Below are 19,460 nucleotides of genomic sequence, written 5' to 3'. Positions count from 1 at the left end.
GCCTTCTCACTGGAAATTGAATTGGCTAACATTTTATTTTATTTGCCCAATCTGGGCTTCTATAACAATTTTCAGGAAACAGCCATTAATCCTGGCATAAAAAAAATAAAGCTGAGCAAGTCAGAGTAAAAATCATTTGTATATTCTTTCACTGAAGGAAATGCATTTCCAATACAACATTACTTTTTTTTTAAGTACATTGGAAGGTTGAACCAGGATCTGACCAATCTGCTGTGAAGCCTGGTATCTGACCTTCACAGAAAATGATAACCGATTCTACTTTTCTAAAGGATTTTCCTGAACAGGGTTAGAGTTTTGGTGTTGGAAGTAAAGTGGGTAGTAATGGTGATGAAGCTACACCAGGGTCAGATTAAGAAATGCTAATTTCCTTTTTTTTTCTTATTAAGATGTGTTTTTTCCTTTTTTTCAACATTTTTTTTTAAGTTCATACTCTGTGCCGGGCATTAGAAACACAAAGGTAAGCAAAGACAACTTACATGTTCATTAAAAAAATTTGAAAAATGAGTACAATTTAACCACTCATCATTCAAATCATTTCCAGAAAAAGTAGTTGCTGATAACAATGTTATAAACTTCTTTTCAGTCTTCTTCTGCATATATATTTTTCATTAACAATTAAATTGGAATGCTATATTTTGCTTAGAATCCTGATTTTTTTCAATTATATGGTATGCATTTGACAACAAAATCTTCAATAGCAAGATGTTTAAATAGCAGCGTACTTCATTGTTACTGATTTAGTCATTTCCCTTATCATGTTTCACTATTCAACACTACATTCTTGTACACAAATCCGTGCTTGTCCCTGATTATTTCCAAAGAGTAAATTCCTGAGAGAGGAATTACTAGGTCATACAGCACAAATACTGTTAACACTTTTGGATTTTTTTTCCCCAAACTGACCTCTAGAAAGCTTGTAATAATTTACATTCTTGCCTGCCTTCTCACTTCCTCATCAACACGTTCATTTTCCCCAATGTTTTAAAATTTTGTTAAAAAAACAATGGCACCTTTTTATTGCTATATTTTGCATTTCATTGCCAAAAAAGTTGACTATTTTTTCATATACTTACTGCTTTTTTTTTAGTTCTTGATTTAAAATGCTTGGCCCATAACAGAAGCCTACTTTTCTATCAGTTGTTAGATCTTTTCCTTATTTATTTATGAGATCTCTTTATATAATAAATTTGTATATTGTAAATGTTTTTCTTCATGTTCCTTCAAACTTTATTCATATATATTTTTTAATTCAATGAGGATATACATCTTCATATTTATCTATTTTCCCTTTTGTGGTTTCTTTCCTTGTTTATTGCTTATAAAGTCCTCCCTTCACCCAAGTTAAGGTAAATATTACAAGAGATTCGAGAAGATTATATGATGGGAGCCTTTTACCTTTTCCAGCTAAATGAAGTCTTCCCATGTTTCCTAATCATTCATTAGGCAATAAATAGAATGAATTTTTTTTTTTTGTCCCAGTAGCGCCGCTTGTGGGATCTTAGTTCCCCGCCCAGGGATCCAGCCCAGGCCCACCGGCAGGAAAGCCCTGAGTCCTAACCACTAGATCGCCGGGGAATTCCGGTAGAAAGAATTAATTTTAAACTCACATCCGTAATTAGTTCCATAGCATGATTCCACACGTCTCCTTAATCCCCACCTCGGACACAGTATCTCTGGCTCTAAATTTTCCCTTTAGTTTACAAATAGTGGTTCATCATCCACCGCTTCTCCACAACTTTTCTTAGAACTCTCCTCTCTCCAGTCTCCCTCGCGGTTTAAATTTCACCCACAGCTACATTTCCTTTGCTTTGCAACTTCACGCTCTCCTAAGCCCGCCTCTGGCCCCCTGGCTCCCGACCCCAGGTTACGCCAGCTTCTAAGGATCCCTCGCTCTGAGTACCGTAGCCCAGGGGCCTGCTCACGCACCTAGATGCAGGAGCTCGGTCGCGATGGCCTTTCCGATGCCCGTACCCCCGCCGGTGACGATGGCCACTTGGTGCTGCATCAAGCCTGCTGCCAGGCAGCTTTTGCCCTTGACCTAAGAACTCACGGCCACGGGACATTTGAGTGATGAAGCATAGACCAGGTTAAGTCACTGGGTCCACGCCGCCTTTTAAATATGCCGGAGAGAGCGCTCACGTCCACGTGACCGCCCGGGCCCCGCCCCGCCCCGCCCCGCCCCATCCCGTCCGCTCGCGCTGCCTCGCGTCGCCCCGCCCCTGTCCATCGCCCCGCCTCACCCCGCGCGGCTGCCTCAGGGGCTCTCTCTTCTCCCAGCGCAGAGCCGCTCCCCCAAGGCGGCATCCTTACCGTCCAAACTGTCCGCCTGCCTATCTCCCCGGCATGTGTAGGTGAGACTCTTTGTTCCTTTTGTGTGTGTGTGTGTGTGTGTGTGTTATTTCGATGCTATTGGGAAAGGGAAGAAGACAAAAAGCGGGATTGTGCTCTATTTTGAAAAATTCAATCCTCAGTGCCATAACTATCACGGTTAATTAAAATTAAATCTCCAGTGCATCTGGGTAAAGAGAGGCTGCAGCTCGGGAGCCTCCCGTATTGCCTCCTTGCTGCGCCCGCCCGCGTTGGAAGTCCAGCGATGCTCTGGCTCCAGCTGCTGTGTGCAGCTGTCTGGGAGGGAAAGGGGCAACCTTAGCTGAGGGCGGAGAAATCCGGCTTCATCCTCCGGAAGGGATGCGAATGAGAGGGGGAGGGGGGAAATACAATTGTAGTTATCCAGAGAACCAAGATAATAACTGATTTTTAGAAAAAACTCGAGCCCACCTCCACCTCATTTACCTCTCCTCACCGAGGAATGAAGGGAAAAAGGAACCTTTACCAGATTTGAGATTTGATACATTTCAGCTGGGCTGCATAAATTGATGAGTCCAAAAGAGGACCTTTCCTCGAAGGGTGTATGCTTCCCGCAAGAATGCATCTGTAGGTGTGTGTTTGAGATCCTACCCTCTAGTTCATTCCTTATGCAGGGGTGCGAGCCTCCTGAGGGTGGGGGAAATTTCTCATCCGTGTTTTGGTGCCCATTAACAGTGATTTATTATTCAAATTCTCCGTCTTGCTTCCTGCTGTCAACCCACCGGAGTGGAATTACACCTGGACTAGCCTGGGGAGACTTTGCCTGAGAACTTGACAAATCTAGGGAATGTGTCAGGTGCTGTGGTCTTAACAATCCAGGCAGGATCATGTTTCTAAGTCTGTTGTCAGAGTGTTGCAGGAAGGGAGACCCTTTCCAGAGCCCGAGAGTGGGCTCTTGTCTAACACTCGGAAAAGAATTGTTGGAGGAGACACATGTGCTGACAAAGCAAGAGATTTTATTGGGAAGGGGTTCCCCGGGCAGAGACCAGTAGGGTAAGGGAACCCAGGAGGACTGCTCCACCACATGGCTCACAGTCTCAGGGTTTTACGGTGATGGGGTTAGTTTCCAGTTTGTCCCTGGCCAATCGTTCTGACTCAGGGTCCTTCCTGGTGGCTCCCGCATCACTCAGCCAAGATGGATTCCAGCGAGAAGGAATCTGGGAGGTTGGTAGGACATATGGACTGATGTCTCCTCTCTCCTTTTGACCTTTCCTGAATTCTTCCAGTTGGTGGCAGCTTGTTAGATCTGCATTCCTTACCAGGACCTCCTGTTTAAGATAACTCATGCAAGTGGTTACTCTTGGGCCTGGCCAGGGTGGGTGGTTTCAGTCAGTGGTTCCCCTAACAAGAGTACTGTATTTTCCCCTGCAAGGTATTAAAATAATGTAAAAACAAACAAATGCCATCCTTCTTTTGTTGGGTCCACCACCGAGTTAGAGTGAATTGGAAATGGATCTGGTTGAGGGTGGAATCAGACATCACTTCCTCCCTGTTTCTCCATCCCCCTGCCCTCCTCTGACCTCCTTTGAGAAACACCTACCCCTCTATCTTTGTTGCTGACAGATTCCAATCAACACTGCTTAAAGAAGGGAAGCTATCTCTTCCACTTCTCATTTGCTGGATAGTTTATCAAGGAATCTCTTCTACTAACTCAGTTCTAAGAGGTTTGTTATTCCGAAAAATTCCAGGCTTTCTTTCTTGGGAGGAAGGAACACTTTAAATTTCTTTCAAAGGTACTTTTATTGAAGATCTAATTAAATGTGATGTGTGACCTGGTCTGGACTTGTGGATTCACGGAACTCTGCCAGGGCGGGTCAACATGGGCCTGGCTGTACTGCAGCCTCTGTGTGGTGACTGAGTGGCCTCAGAGAGGGATTCTGCAGTCCTCCAGTGAAAAGGTGACTGGACTGGCTTCAAGCCAGTTTTGCTTGCTGAGGATGACAAGGAGCCATTCCTCGGCCTCAAGGAAGTTGCACTATGAGCCGTCAGAAAGCTCTTTCTCACGGTCCAAAGAGAGCCTGTGATTAAGGGAGATGTGGAGTCTCTTCAAGAGATCTTTTGTTAAAAAGAAAAAGGCATGTCCTCTCTGCCCCTGCCTCTGACCTCAGTCAGGGTTTGAATGTCTGCTAACCCCAAGAGGCCTGGAGGCACAGCAGTAGTTCTGCCTCTTGAAGGCTCTTTGTTTCCAGATTTTAGCTCTGACTCCTGGTTGAGCCCTCTCTTCTCAGGGCATCCGTGCCCTGCTGCAATGACTGTCCCTTTGGCCAAATCAAATGCTACCTGGCACTCTGCATCACTGCCCCCTTTGTCCTGGGGAAAAGGGCATCACCATGGCTATGATCTTTCCACATTCCCGCTCTGTCATAGCCCATTAGCACTCCCTCCGTTCATCTTCTGAGCTGCTCTTGCTACTAACCCATCTTCCCACCCCTCCCCCACCCCATCTGCCTAGTAACTTCATTTTCTCCCCTTCACGAAGCAGCTGCTGGCTCAGACTGACAGGGGCCTGTGGGATTCTCAACATTGAGACAGAATCTCGGTGCTGAAGGAGTATCAGTGAGGCATATCTAGCCCCGCCTGCCTTGATGTAAAAGCAGTCCTGAGCCAACTTATATAAGTAAGATTCTTAACCAGTCCACAATATTCAGCCAATATTTATTGAGCACTCAATTATTTATTGAGTCATGTGCCAGGTACTATTCTAGACATGGGGGTTACAGTACAGTGGACAAGACAGTTAGGTGTCCCTGCCTTGGTAGAGTTTATGTTCTAGGATGTACACATGTTGGTAGTTGGGGGTGGAAGGGGTATGTGTGCCGTGAGAGGTAGGACAATAAGTAAACAAAAGATCAGACAATAAAGATCAGATCTGACAGCTCTTACACTAAAGCTGCTCAAGCTCCTTATAACCAACTACCTTCACTATTGGGAAATATTTCCTCTGTAGACAGTCAGATGCTCCCCAGATGATGACCCAGCCTCAGTGTGGGAGCCTTTCAGGACCAGGAGACAAGAGAAATGCTGCTCACAGGACCACAAAGGAAAAGGCTGCAGCCTGACTGTGCTCAAAGCCAATCACAGCAGCTGGCTGGAAGCTGCGAGTTCTCAGTTGCTGTTCCATCGTCGTTCCAATCACTTGATACTGGTCTGAACCAAATTTCCTTTCATCTTTACATTGGTGAGACTGTCTCTCTGAGAGCGGCTAATAGTAATTTTCAGTGGGAAAATGGCAAACGTTTTATTTCCTGGTTGGCCTAGTACCTCTCATGGTGGCAAACCAAGATGCTAATGGGGGAGTTTGGCCACCCCAGACAGGTGATATTAGCCCTCTGAGTGCCAGATGCACAAGTCAGAAAAGAACTGGAAGAACAGCAGGGCTGGAGCAAGGCACAGCTCACTGTAGTAGTCGTAATGAACTTGAAAATGATGATACTTTACCCACTTAGCTCCGGTTCAGTTTCCTTGGAAGAGGAAGATGTGTTAATATCAGTGAAGGTGCAAAAAGTCAATTCCTGATTGTACTTAGTTAAACCAGTGGAGCAGGGCACCCTAATTTGGAAGCATTATAAGCCAGAGACAGCAAAATGGCAGCCTATCTGTGATTTGTTTTGGTTGTTTGTCCACATGGTAATTTATTTAAATTTGGGCTAATTGCAGTAATTAAAATCAGGAACTTTCTCATGAAATTTCAGGCAACCCATACCAAATGGACCTGAATTTCTCTATGAAAGCAGTTGGCTGAACAGTGGGCTTGGCGGGAAGAAGAGAGGAGAACAGTAACTTGCTATTTCAGATGAGACCTGAGTGAGCGCTTGTGTTTACCATAGCCCCCACCATTCCCTGTGTCCAGTTGCTAAGGCTTGGTGTCGCTGCCATTTATTAGCTTTTTCCAGCCACACTTCATCCATATATGTTACTTGCTTCCCTGCAATTAATCTAAGAGCAGAGGCTTCAAAACTCCCTGGCTTTTCCACCCACCAAGCCCACTAGTTCTGCTGAGTATCTGGGTGGGTTTGGAGAAGGCCCTGGATCAGGTCTGCTTCAGTGACCACCTAGGAGCAGAGAATCATGAGCAGACTCCAGGGAATTCATGCGTGATGATGAGAGGTCCGTGAAGTGGGAGTTAGTGACCAAGTGACAGGATGGGAGTAATGACCAGACTTCCTGCTGATGACTCAGCTCTACCAAGGCACTATACCTGGGTAGGTAAGTTCATTTTGTGGTGTTGTGAGTTTTTGAGTGTTTACTGACTGCTTAAGAGCTGTTGCTTTTCTTTTAATAAAACTCTAGAGGAGTACATAGGCAGCTAGTGTGATTGAAGCATTGGAGGTATACATGAGGGAGATGGTATAGCCTAGGATGGCAGGACAGGGAGGGGCCAGATCACACAAGTCCTTAGGCCACATGAAAAGTTTGGGTTTCATTTTATACCAATGGGAAGTGACTGGGGGATTTTAAGCAGAAAATGGCCTGATTTTATGTATGTTTTCAAAAGATCTTTCTAACTGCTAAGTGGAGAATTGATTGGAAGACAGCAAGAGTAGAAGCCAGAAGATAAGGAGCATTTTTAGAACCTTAGTAAGAGATGATGGCCTTTTAGACCAGAGTGGTAGCAATGAAGATGGGAAAAAGTGGTGGATGCATTTAAGAATTATCTGGAGAATTTTCTTCAAGGGTGGCTTAAAACCAGTTATTTTATGCGTAAGTTCCAGAGTCTGAGTATATACTTTAAAACCTATTTTTCCCCCCAGAAAGACTGAGGAGTCAGAGCTAATGGTGGATTGAGGTTAACAGTCTGCAGTATCACATTCGTTAATAATCTTTGGACTGGGGGTGGAGGTGGAGGATGGGCAAAGCCTACCTTCCAGGAAAAAGAGCAGAGTCCTGTGTCTTCTCTTAATTCTATTGACTAAAACCTTGGAAACTAGAGAAATTTTCTTCCTACCCTCTCTCTTATGATATGTAAAAGAAAGGAGAAATGTTCAAAACCTACTTCTCAGCTCAAATGCTAACAGCATAATAAAGTGTACAAAAATGAGGAAAATAATTAAGCCTTCCTCTCTTAACACTCGTTCACATCATATTTACAAATAGGCATTTTCCCTTCCCCTTTGCCTTACCGGGTCAACAAGTACGTACTGAGTATCTGCTACATGTCCAGCCCTGGGGTCTTCCCATTAGAGGTAAAGAAGTATAAGACAGTTCCTGACTTCTAAAATTTTATAATCTTCAGTGGGGAGATGAATGAAAAATCATGAAGCCATTCATAATCAGTTCAAGATGATATGAAATGCTGCATAATTAAGCACTAGGAGAGTATGGTACAGATGACAAATACTACTGGAATACAGAGTAGGAAAAGGCAGAAAAAAGGTATTGGAAACTAACATCTATGAAGCATCAACTCATACTAGGCATTGGACACTCGAACACTCATGGCATTCTCACCTCACTCCTGCAACAACAGGATTGGGGTCGGGGAGAGACATGTGTAGGCTGGGGTGGTCACAGAAGGGAACATGAGTGAGTGAGTCTCTTGAGCCAGGCTTGAAAGTGGTGGAGAAGAGTGAAAAAGGTGAAGGAACCGACATAAGTAAATGTGTCAACTAGTCATGTTATGGGGAGTGGGAAAAACTGCTATGGAACCCTAGGATGGAGCATGAATATGGAGAGCCTCAAACACCAGGCAGACCCTTGAGATATATTTCAGTCAGAAGTGGCAAGATAGCGACGATTACTGGACAAAATAAAAATATCTTGTGTCATTAATCACCGTTTAAAACGGTAGAGGAAGAACTCTGAAATGGAAGGCAGAGGAACCTACATGGGGGAAGTAGTGTAGGGGCTGTATTCTAGCATATGGTGGTAGTAGAAATTGAAATGAACACATTACCAAAGAGATTCCATAGGAATGAGCGGCAGGACTTAGAAGCTGATTAGTAATAGGGACATAGGAATATATCCTTAATATAGGAGATGGATTCATCAAAGACAGCTCTAGAGGTTTAAGTATAAAATCTGGGGTAAATGTTGGCAGGCAGCAAGGCATGGTAAATAAAACATGGGCTCTGAAATTAGCAAACCTGCGTGTGAGTCTCAGCACCATTACTATGTAACCTTGAGCAAATTACTCCTCTGCATGGGGATAATAATAGTACCTCCCTCCTTGGTTTGCTGTGAGGATTACACAATAATGATTATTGAAAAGCACTTAGAACAGCACCTGGCACACAGTCAACATCCAGTAGTTTTAGTTATTACTATTATTAAGTCCAGATGTCCTCATTGCAAAATAGTGCTTGTTCCGTAAGATTGGAGTTGTGCAAGTTAGGCTTAAATCCAGTTCTCTCACTTCTTTGTTTAACATGGATGAGCTTCATAATGTCAAGTGAGGACACTAGAAGCTACTTCATCACAGAAAGCTCCTGTCCTCTGGATCTTCCCACTTTTAGAACATCATGTGCTCTTAGAGACGTCACCAAATGAATTTCATAGTCCAACAAGCTCCATGCGTAAGAATGTGAAGGTAATGGTACTTATTTTGTTCAAACAGGCAAAGTCAGGCTCTGAGGATTTAGTGAAACCTTAATTCCACCTGTGGGCGTTTTCAGTTCTGTCGCTGAGCACCTCATTTGTTTCAGTCACTGGGCTATGTGCCCAAGATACAAAGGTGATAAGACCCAGTACCCACCTGCCAGCCAGTGGGGAAACAGGTAAGAAAATTAACAATTAGAGGACAAAGGAGAAGTATTTAGGTGATACTTGGACAATGGAGGAGAGCTACCTGCTGAGAAGGTTGCTCAGACTTTGGGGAGTTTGGGCATTTAAAGAAATGTGATAGAGTCATTCTTGGTACCTGGTCATACAGAAGATGCATCATATTAAGATATGGGATTTGCTTCAAATTGAGTGGCATTTAGCGCCTAGTTAGGTTTTTGTCTGTTTCATAATCCTCCCCATTCCCCACCCTTCCCTGACTGGGCCAGTCCACTAAACGTGGGGACCATTTAATACAAATAAGAGGAGAAGTTTTATTGTTTGGGATAAAGGGACACCAAAGAGTGTGCATGTGACTTTGAAAGAAAGGAAGTACTCAGAGAGCTGAAACAAAATGAAGATTTGAGAATTGGGAACAAAAGTAACAAAAAGCTGGCACCCTGGAGTTACTGAGAGCAAACAGTCTCCGCGCGCCTGGGGCAACAGAACTGTGAGCAGAGTCTACTCACATTCTACTACAATTCTCAATTATAAATACAGTTATTTGGAAATTAGGACATTTGTTTGGTAAATAATTCAGAAACGTTTCATATCAATAGAAGCTGCCACTGTTGTCATTAAAGAAAGGTATTTAACAGTATAATTGACAATAATATTATATAACAATGGCTCCACTTGCCTCCTGCACTAAGTTTAAAACTGGGTTTGTTAAAAGCACATGAGGGACTTCCCTGGTGGCGCAGTGGTTAAGAATCTGCCTGCCAATGCAGTGGACATGGGTTCGATCCCTGGTCTGGGAAGATCCCACATGCCGCGGAGCAACTAAGCCTGTGCGCCACAACTACTGACCCTGCGCGCCTAGAGCCTGTGCTCCGCAACAAAAGAAACCACTGCGATGAGAAGCCCACGCTCTGCAGTGAAGAGTAGCCCCTGCTCTCCGCAACTAGAGAAAGCCCGTGGGTGTCAACGAAGACCCAACACAGCCATAAATAAATAAATTTATTTTTTTTTTAAAAAAGGTCCATGATAGTATTCTGGCTAATAAATAAAGAAGAAATGAGAGAAATAGAATGTCACCATTTTTGTAACACCTAATGAACGAATGGGTCTGGCCGATAGTCGTCAATGGCTACTAATTTCACGGAGTCAAGCAGATATTAGCTACCTTCTGATGGAAATACAAAACACCATCTATAACATCTTGCCAAAACAACCAACCAACCAAAAAAATTCTAACCCAAATCTGAGTAAGCCTCTTTATTTAGCTACCAATTTATAGGAAATATATGGTTCAGAGGAACACACTATGCGGGTTGCAATCCTCAAGATCTAGGCTATGAGCATCTGCAAGGTAAATGACCTTTCTTTAACAAATAAATAGAAAGGAAAAGGAAAAAAAATTGGTTGGGGAACGTATGGACCTGTTCCGTCCAATATAGTAGCCAGTAGCCACATGTGGCTATTTAAATTTAAATTGGTTAGAATTCAATAAAAAAATTTTTTTTTAATTCTCCAACTTTCTCTTTTTTTAATTTTTTTTATTTATTTATTTATTTATTTATTTATTTTATTTATGGCTGCATTGGGTCTTCGTTTCTGTGCGAGGGCTTTCTCTAGTTGTGGCAAGCGAGGGACACTCTTCATCGCGGTGCGCAGGCCTCTCACTGTCGGGGAGCACAGGCTCCAGATGCGCAGGCTCAGTAATTGTGGCTCACGGGCCCAGCTGCTCTGTGGCATGTGGGATCTTCCCAGACCAGGGCTCGAACCCATGTCCCCTGCATTGGCAGGCAGATTCTCAACCACTGCGCCACCAGGGAAACCCAGAATTCAATAACATTTAAGATGCATTTCCTGGGGAATTCCCTGGTGGTCCAGTGGTTAAGACTCCACACTTTCACTGCCGAGGACCCAGATTCAATCCCTGGTCAGGTAACTGAGATCCCACAAGCTGAGTAGCGTGTCCAAAAAATTAATAATAATAAAAATAAAATTCATTTCCTCAGTTGCACTAGACTCATTTCAGGTACAATGGCAGAAAGTTCTATTGGACAGCACTGCTATAGACAGAGGTGTACGATCTGTTTCCATTGCATAGATCTTAATTGAGCCCTAATTCAAGAAAATAGACTTTAAAATGTTAAACAGGGAAATTTGAACTGACCAGATATTTGATGATATTAAAGAATCGTTTAAAAAAGTAGGTGCGATAATGGTATGGTGATAATCTTTTTTTAAAAAGAGAGTTCTTATATGTAAGAGGTACATGTTGAAACAGTTACAGATGAAATGAAATGATATCTGACATTTGAGGAGATAAAACAAAATTGGCTACTAATATTTTGATTATTGTTGAAATTGGGTGAGAGGTACAATAAGGATTCATTCGAATTATTCTCTTTGCTTTTATAAAGGTTTACCACTTTCCCTAATAAAAATGTTCTCATTTTACATGTTTGAAACATTCCATAATATAATAACATTTTTTTTCAAAGAAGCATACAACCTGGTTTTTTTTGGGTTTTTTTGTTTTCTTTTTTTGGCTGTGTTGGATCTTCGTTGCTATGCGTGGGCTTTCGCTAGTCGCGACGAGTGGGGGCTACTCTTTGCTGCAGTACGTGGGCTTCTCGTTGCGGTGGCTTCTCATGTTGTGGAGCACAGGCTCTAGGTGCGCAGGCTTCAGTAGTTGTGGCACACGGGCTTAGTTGCTCCGTGGCATGTGGGATCTTCCCAGACCAGGAATCAAACCCACGTCCCCTGCACTGGCAGGCAGATTCTTAACCACTGCACCACCAGGGAAGTCCCACAGCCACCTGTTTAAATGTGACTGACTGGGTATTTGCTAATTGGCACCTCTTTAGCAATAGCACTCAAAACATTCCGTTCCTCTTAATGGCTCCATGTACCAAGAATACAGGCCGATCAGTTTCTTCCTTAAAAGATGTTGTATAGACTCTCTTCTCTCCCACCTCTTTTTACCTGGAGAACAAAAGAGGAGAAAAGTGTTGAGTGAAAAGTGTGCATTCTTTCCACTTGTCTCCCAGAAGGTGACAGTACAGATCCCAGCCATTCTGGGATCTTGGGCCAACAAGAAGCCAGGAGACAAGTGTCTTTATAGAATATCAGAGAAGGCATGGTTAATGAAGTTGTGCCATCGTTGGATGGCTTGTTCAAAGTTGCATTCAACCATTTTAGCATAGTTGTAATGGCTAACCCCATAGCCAGAAGCCTGGAGTGCTGGTCCCAGCCATAGGAATCTCCATCTATGGTGGGAGGAAGAATGGTCCTTAATCTGTCTGTAAGGCTTCCTCACCCAACTTCCTTATACTTGGCATCCCCCAGCTAGATTGATGAGTTTTGCATAATATATGCAACACAAAATATGGCAACACAAATAAAATTTTATTAACAACGATTCATTCTTGTAAAAGTATTTCCATAGCACTCCCAAAGTAAAGTTTTATGAGAAATAAAGGGAGGCAAAGGCTTCTGCCAAGTTGAGGACCACTTCCTAAACCCCTCTCCATCTCACCCTATTCATTCCATGTTGATGATTTTGCTTTCCTATCTTTCAAGTGCAACTCACCGTTGGAACGTCTTTGCATAGCCCCATCCTGGAAGAAGCTCTGTGATGTGTGGATCGTGAGTTTGCTCAAGCAAATTGGACTCTTTACAAGGAATAGCTAGATTTGAGGACTAGGATGGAAGAGCCAGCACCAGTGGAAGGCCAGGGCCAGCTCCCAAGCCCCCACCAGGGCTCTCTGAGGAAAGCCATGGCAGCTGCCCTGGCCCTTGATGGGGAATCCACACTGGGTCGCAGGAAAAAGAAGAAGAAAGAGTCCCGCCCAGAATCTATTATCATCTACCGGTCAGAGAGTGAGAAACTGGATGAGGAGCCTGGGGAATTAGAAGGTGGAGATCAGCCTAAAGAGGAGGAGGGAGATGATTTCCTAGACTATCCTGCGGATGATGGTAAGTCTCTCTGGGGCCACCTACTTAAAGCCACAGGAAGGAAACCAAATGAGGATCCTCCAGAAGACAGACAGGCATTTGCTCACTGACGTACTTCTTACTGATACATTTCTTCTCGCAGTGTTGCAGTCTTCATTCAACAAATCGATAGTATTTGTTGAGCATTTATTACGTTCTCTTCTAGGTGATACGGAAGAGATCTCTGCCCTTTTGGAACTCCTTGTGTAATGGAAGAGACCGATTTATACACAAAAAATAGTAATACAAGACGACCATGCTAACTATTTAATACGTGTAAGATAAAGAAACTAATAGTTGACTTTCATAATAATCAGGAAAATGTGAATTATAACAACAATGAGTTATAGTAATCCTTCACATGTAGGATGGCCAAAAATTGGGTAAAACATGATAACATCAATGTGAGGAAATGGATATATTCTCATATACCTCATGTGGAAGAGGAATCCGCTTCAGGGAAATTTGTCAATATCTATTAAATTTAAAATTCAAAATATGCATAGACTATGTCCAAGAAATTCTCAGTATCTACCCCATGCCCATGTGCGTAAGGAAGCATGTATAAGACTGTTTGTTGCTGTTAAGGAAACTGTGGAGTGTCCATATTAAGTGTCACTACACAGCAATAGATGGATGAGGTAGATCTCTGTGTCGATGGTCATCCCTAAGACATATGCCCACGGTGAACGAGACGAGCAAGGCCCCTGCCCTCATGCAGTTTACCTTCCAGTCAGGGGAAGACAGACAGCAAACAAGTCAGCAGATAAGAGACAATTGCAGGTAGTGGTGCAGGTTCCAAAGACAGTAAACCTCAGTGATGGGAAGATGAGCAAGTGAGGGAGGCGGGTGGTGGGAAAGATTGCATGGTTGGGGATGCTTCTCTGAGGAAGAGACGTTTGCTCTTGAGGCAGCCCCATTCTGTCCGTCTACCAGCCGGGGGCTAGGAGTCCACAGGACCTGGGGGACATGCCAACTGAAAGCCTATACCCTCCTCCCATCCTCCACTTGTAGACTACACTTCACATACGAAGGACTGTGGACTTTGCTGTTTCACTACCTGCAGTCTCACCACTGGGATGGCCAAAGAGTGGCTGTTTGGTGGGGGTGGTGGTGATGGTAGTGATAGTAGTGGTGGTGGTGGTGGTGATGATGGTGATGCTGGTAGTGGTGACGATAGTGATGCTGGTGGTGGTGGTGGTGGTGGTGGTGATGATGGTGATGCTGGTGGTGGTGATGGTGGTGATGCTGGTGGTGGTCATGGTGGTGATGGTGGTGGTGGTGGTGTTGATGGTGATGCTGGTGATGCTGGTGGTGGTGGTGGTGGTGATGGTGATGCTGTTGATGCTGGTGGTGGTGGTGGTGGTGGTGGTGATGATGGTGATGCTGGTGGTGGTGATGGTGGTGATGCTGGTGGTGGTGGTGGTGATGCTGATGGTGGTGATGCTGGTGGTGGTGGTGGTGGTGATGCTGGTGGTGGTGGTGATGCTGCTGATGGTGGTGATGCTGGTGGTGGTGGTGATGCTGCTGATGGTGGTGATGCTGGTGGTGGTGGTGGTGATGCTGGTGGTGGTGATGCTGGTGGTGGTGGTGGTGGTGGTGGTGGTGGTGGTGATGGTGTATTTTTGTTGCGGAATGTGTGTATGTTGTACGTGTGTATGTGTGGTGCCTGTGTGTGTACAGAATTTGGATATGAAGGCTGGGATGTCCACCAGCATATGAGGAGGACCCTCTCAGAGAAGCATGGGGTTAGGAATGAGGAGAGAAGAGGGGTGGGCTGCTCATCAGTATAACACACACACAGCACCGCCTTTACACACAGTAGCTGATACTCAGAAACAGTATTTTCACAGCACTTGTAAGCTAGAAATAAGGTCACCATGAAGTGGCATCTGTGGTAGAGTTCCTCACTCCCCTGGATATCACAGACATGAAAGAGGCCCAGAAAAGTGGAGAGAGAATATGAGAAACAAGTTTAACCTGCTTCAGGGCCCTGAGGTGAGAGTTTACCGTGGGAGCACTAATCCCTCCCCGAGGGAGACCCATTCAGTCCATCGTGGAATCACTGACTTCGTACCATGTCAGGGTGTACCGTGTCAGGGGCTATAATAATGGACATTCTTGTACTCAGCTCCAGTCTCAGGGGATGACGCTCTGTTGAAATGTCTACTCTTCTGATCTTGACTTTCCCCTCTTTATGCCCTGCAGGTATGTGGAACATGCCTGTGGACAGCCGCTATGTAACATTAACTGGGACCATCACCCGAGGGAAGAAAAAGGGGCAGATGGTGGACATCCATGTCACATTGACAGAGAAGGAGCTGCAGGAACTCACCAAGCCTAAAGTGTCTTCAAGGGAAATGGCACCTGAAGGCAGAAAGGCCTGCCAGCTGGGAGCAGACCGTGGGCCCCACGTGGTCCTCTGGACGCTGGTCTGCCTGCCTGTGGTTTTCATCCTCTCCTTCGTGGTCTCTTTCTACTATGGCACCATCACCTGGTACAATATCTTTCTTGTGTACAACGAGGAGAGGACCTTCTGGCACAAGATCTCATGTTGCCCCTGCCTCATTCTCTTCTATCCAGTGCTCATCATGGCCATGTCCTCTTCCCTGGGCCTCTATGCTGCCGTGGTCCAGCTCTCATGGTCCTGGGGAGCATGGTGGCAAGCTGCCCGGGACATGGAGAAAGGCTTCTGTGGCTGGCTGTGCAGCAAGCTGGGTCTGGAAGACTGTTCTCCCTACAGCATTGTGGAGCTGCTTGAATCTGACAATATCTCAGGCACTCTGTCCAACAAGGATGCCACCCAGGAGGTAGAAACATCTACCGTCTAAACTCCCAACAACTTACTTCATTCTGTGGTCTCAGTAGCCTGTATATCGTCTTCCAATTTCAGAATATTCCTTCTTTAAATTATTCCTCCCCCCCTTCCCCCATACACAGTTCTTCTGGAAAATTTTAGCCCACACTGATCTGTCCTACCATCTTGTTGGTTTCCAGGAGGGCAGGAAACAGAAAAGCAATTTGTGCCCAAATAGTCCATCCAGTGGATAAACTCTTCTTCATTCCTTGCCCTACGATGACCATTTATCTGAGACAAGGGAGCTCAGGTGTGTGTCAGTTCAGGAGCTTGGAGGTGTTCCTGGTGGCTGGAACCCAGGGGAGATGTGACTAAATGTGACAGGGAGAATAAGGTGGCTCAGGGGAGACCAAGTCCACCAATAAGATAATAGATAGGGATGGAGTGAAGTATTTAAGAAGCAGGCTGCAACAGTGTAGCAGAATGTAAAGATATGTGTGTACCACTTAGATTTTGATTTATATATTAAATATAATTAAAATCCAAATATCAGTAGTTTAAACAAGATAGAAGTCTGTTTCTTTCCTGTATAGAAGAAGTCTGGAGGCAGACCATCAGGGAAACTGAGGAAGTCATCAGAATCCCAGGCTTTTTTTATTCCCCAACCCTCATTGCCTTTATCCTCAGCACCCAGTGCTGACTACATCTCCAGCCATCACATCCCTGTTTCAGATAGAACAGAGGAAAGGGCAACGAAGAGCACGTACACCCTCCTAGGCTAAGGCGGCTTCTCAGGAGGCCCCCTCAACACTTCTTGTATCTCATTGGCCAGACCATAGTCACATGACCTCACAAGCAAGAAAGGCTGTGAAATGTAGTCTTTTCGCCGGGCAGCTATATTCTAAATGTTTGGGTTCTGCTAATTTAAGAGACAAGGAAATAGTGGCTATTTTGGTAGGCAAGTAAGAATCTCTGGCTCACAGTAATTATTTAAATACATTCAGATCCAAAACTGCGAATATAGTTTTATTTATGTATGTATGTATTTATTTATTTAAGCCTAAATATTGCGCAGAGAATTTATACATAGATACTAGCTACATATACTATGCATAAACCACACGTAGATATTAGCAACTCATGTATGTTGCAATTAAATATCTATAATGCCATGTGGTTTCAGGTTTTTTAGAAAGGAAGAGTGAATAGTTGAGTACAATTATATCACAGTAGCATAGCTTTCTTCCTGGTAGTGAAGGTGGGCCTGGGTGGTGATGTTTAGTTTAATGTAGAGATGAAAGACTGCGAAGGGAGTCTGTCAGACTTTCCCCCAGCAGGGTCAGCAGCCCTAAGCACAAGAAGACAGCTAGCTTTGTGTGGTTTGTCAAAACTCACTCAGAGCCTCACTCACTCAGAACTTTCTTCTCACAGCAAACACAGTCTTTGCTGTGCTGAAAAGCTTGGGTCTTCGTGGACACTGAGGGTGTAAACCAGATGGATCCAGATTAATAGATTCTGAACTTAAAAAAAATATTCCTGAGAGTCTCTTTCTAATTTCAAAAAAATCAAATCCTAAGAGGTCAAGCAGATTTTGGAGGTTTGGGTCCTTATAAGAATAGCTGGTGCCCTATTCATTGTTCATGTCTCAGGAAGAAGCTGTTGAAAGAACTGCTGTGAATCAAACCAGATGGGTCAGGCAATGCTGTCCCACAGAAGGCCAGGACATTTGCCTGATGCATGGTGCTGAACTCCACCTTCAGAGGAAATCCCTCCTTTTTAAAAATAACTATTATTAGCTTGAAAAAAAAAAAAAAACTCTGTCCAACACGTTTGAAGATAATGTTGGTGCTCTCTGGTGCTTTTGCAGAGATATAAACAATTGAAATGAAGACAAAAGAAAAATAAAATCAGATTAATGTTTGCTCACTTTGTCTTTGAGTTTCTCCAAAATTGCTTTGAACGCTACAGTTTTCATAAAAGGGTGAGCGTGGTGACTATTTTATATATGTATAATGATCTTAATATGGGTCCTTATGTCTTGACTCTTCCCATGGACCACCAATTTATGAGGATTCTGTTTAGCTGGATTTTTTCCACAGATCACAGATTTACCTAAGCCTACATTAGGAAGTTGCAGCCACATTTGTCACATTTTTTTCAGGGGTTAAGGAAACAAATGGCCAAGGCCAAAAACAGTCATGATTAGGGCAAGGGTAAGATGTCTCTGGCAGAATGAAGGAGGGTGGGGTCAGGGTAAGGAGCATGGGATACCTAGGTGAAGTTGATGTAGCCCTCACCCTAATTGGGCTCGCCACCTAGTGGAAGAAATAGGCTCATAAAATAAAATCATTTCAAAAGGGCTCAGAGAGGTATGTAAAAGCCTAGACCTGAGGAAGGAAAACTTAACCGAACAGACCTAAAGCAATCTCATCTTTTATTTTGTATAATGTTCATGAATTCATCACTTACGTAGTTCACTCTCAGAGCAATATCAAACTCAAACACATTTCAGCAACTTAAATTGTAATTTCAAAATAAAATTCTTTACTTGCCTTTATTAACTACTCTTAAGGGATGCATAGTCTACACTACAGCAAGAGTTAAAAATATCCCTATTGTTTCAGTAATCTCTTGTTGCGTAACACGTAAAACTTACTGGATTAAAATAACAGTCATTTGACTTATTTGCTGGTAATTCTGTGATTTGGGCAGAGCTTGATGGAGATGACTGGTCTCTACTCAATGTCTCTCTAATGCTGGGACAGCTCCCTTGGGGATGCAGCACCTACTCCCAAGATGGCCTCACTTGCATTTCTGCCAAAGTGGTGCTGGCTGTCATCTAGGTGGGCCCCTGGGGCATTGGTGCTCAGTGCTGGTTATCAGTTTGCTAAGGCTGCCATAACAAATACCATAGACTGGGTGGCTTAAACAACAGAAATTAATTTTCTTATATTTCTGAAGGCTGCAGGTTTGAGATCAGGGTGCCAGCACGGTTGAGTTGAGCCTGAGGAGAGCTCTCCCCTTGGTTTTCAGATGGCTGCCTTCTGCATATTCATATGACCTCTTCTTTGTGCAAATGGCTGGTGGGGTTGCTGAGGGGGGAGTCAGTGCAAGCACAGAAACTCTCTTCATAATGGCACTAATCCCATCATAAAGGCCCCACTCTCATGACCTCTACTAACTCTAATTACCTCCCAGAGGCCCCATTTCCACATACCATCACATTGGGGGTTAGGGCTTTAACATATGAATTTGGAGAGAACACAAACGCATAACCCCTAATAGTGCTCCTCCGTGTGGCTTCCCACGTGGCTGGGTTGGGCTTTCATAGCGTGTAGTCTTATGGTAGTCAGTCTTTATATATGGCATCTGGCTCCCACTAGAGTGCAAAAACCAAATCTGCCAGGTACTCTGAAAGCTTTGGTCCAAAACTGGCCCAGTGTCACTTCCACCACATTTTACCTCATTTTAAGCAGGTCCCAAAGCCGGCCCAGATTCAAGGGAAAGGGACTATATAAGGATGTGGATGCTGGGAGGCATGGCTATTGGGGGCCATCAAAATAATGATGTC

At 44.1% G+C, this 19,460-nt stretch overlaps 2 protein-coding genes across 7 annotated transcripts in view; one reads left to right on the top strand and one right to left on the bottom strand.

Moving 5' to 3' along the window:
- The window catches only part of PECR (peroxisomal trans-2-enoyl-CoA reductase), a 28,617-nt gene extending 26,369 nt beyond the window's left edge, over nucleotides 1-2,248 (bottom strand). The window contains 2 exon segments of the mRNA XM_068543666.1: nucleotides 1,948-2,066; nucleotides 2,172-2,248. Coding sequence (XP_068399767.1) covers nucleotides 1,948-2,066; nucleotides 2,172-2,248 — 196 coding nt within the window.
- A 27-nt stretch (nucleotides 2,249-2,275) lies between these two features.
- On the top strand, nucleotides 2,276-17,773 carry TMEM169 (transmembrane protein 169). Of its 6 annotated transcripts, XM_068544508.1 has the most exons (5): nucleotides 2,276-2,372; nucleotides 5,336-5,566; nucleotides 8,942-9,101; nucleotides 12,679-13,074; nucleotides 15,301-17,773. In XM_068544508.1, exons 4-5 carry the CDS (start codon nucleotides 12,804-12,806, stop codon nucleotides 15,921-15,923), a joined length of 894 nt encoding a protein of 297 aa, XP_068400609.1. In that variant the 5' UTR covers nucleotides 2,276-2,372; nucleotides 5,336-5,566; nucleotides 8,942-9,101; nucleotides 12,679-12,803; the 3' UTR covers nucleotides 15,924-17,773. The 6 variants fall into 6 exon arrangements, with proteins under 6 accessions (XP_068400609.1, XP_068400610.1, XP_068400608.1 ...); XM_068544509.1 differs by lacking the exon at nucleotides 5,336-5,566 and having other exon boundaries at nucleotides 2,276-2,368; XM_068544507.1 differs by lacking the exon at nucleotides 5,336-5,566.
- The last annotated feature ends 1,687 nt before the right edge of the window (nucleotides 17,774-19,460 follow it).

The sequence above is a fragment of the Eschrichtius robustus genome, chromosome 5 (assembly GCF_028021215.1).
Source record: "Eschrichtius robustus isolate mEscRob2 chromosome 5, mEscRob2.pri, whole genome shotgun sequence".
In the NCBI taxonomy this organism is placed as follows: Eukaryota; Metazoa; Chordata; class Mammalia; order Artiodactyla; family Eschrichtiidae; genus Eschrichtius; species Eschrichtius robustus.
The sequence above is the reverse complement of the archived record's forward strand: the minus strand, read 5'-3'. Positions and strand labels throughout refer to the sequence as shown.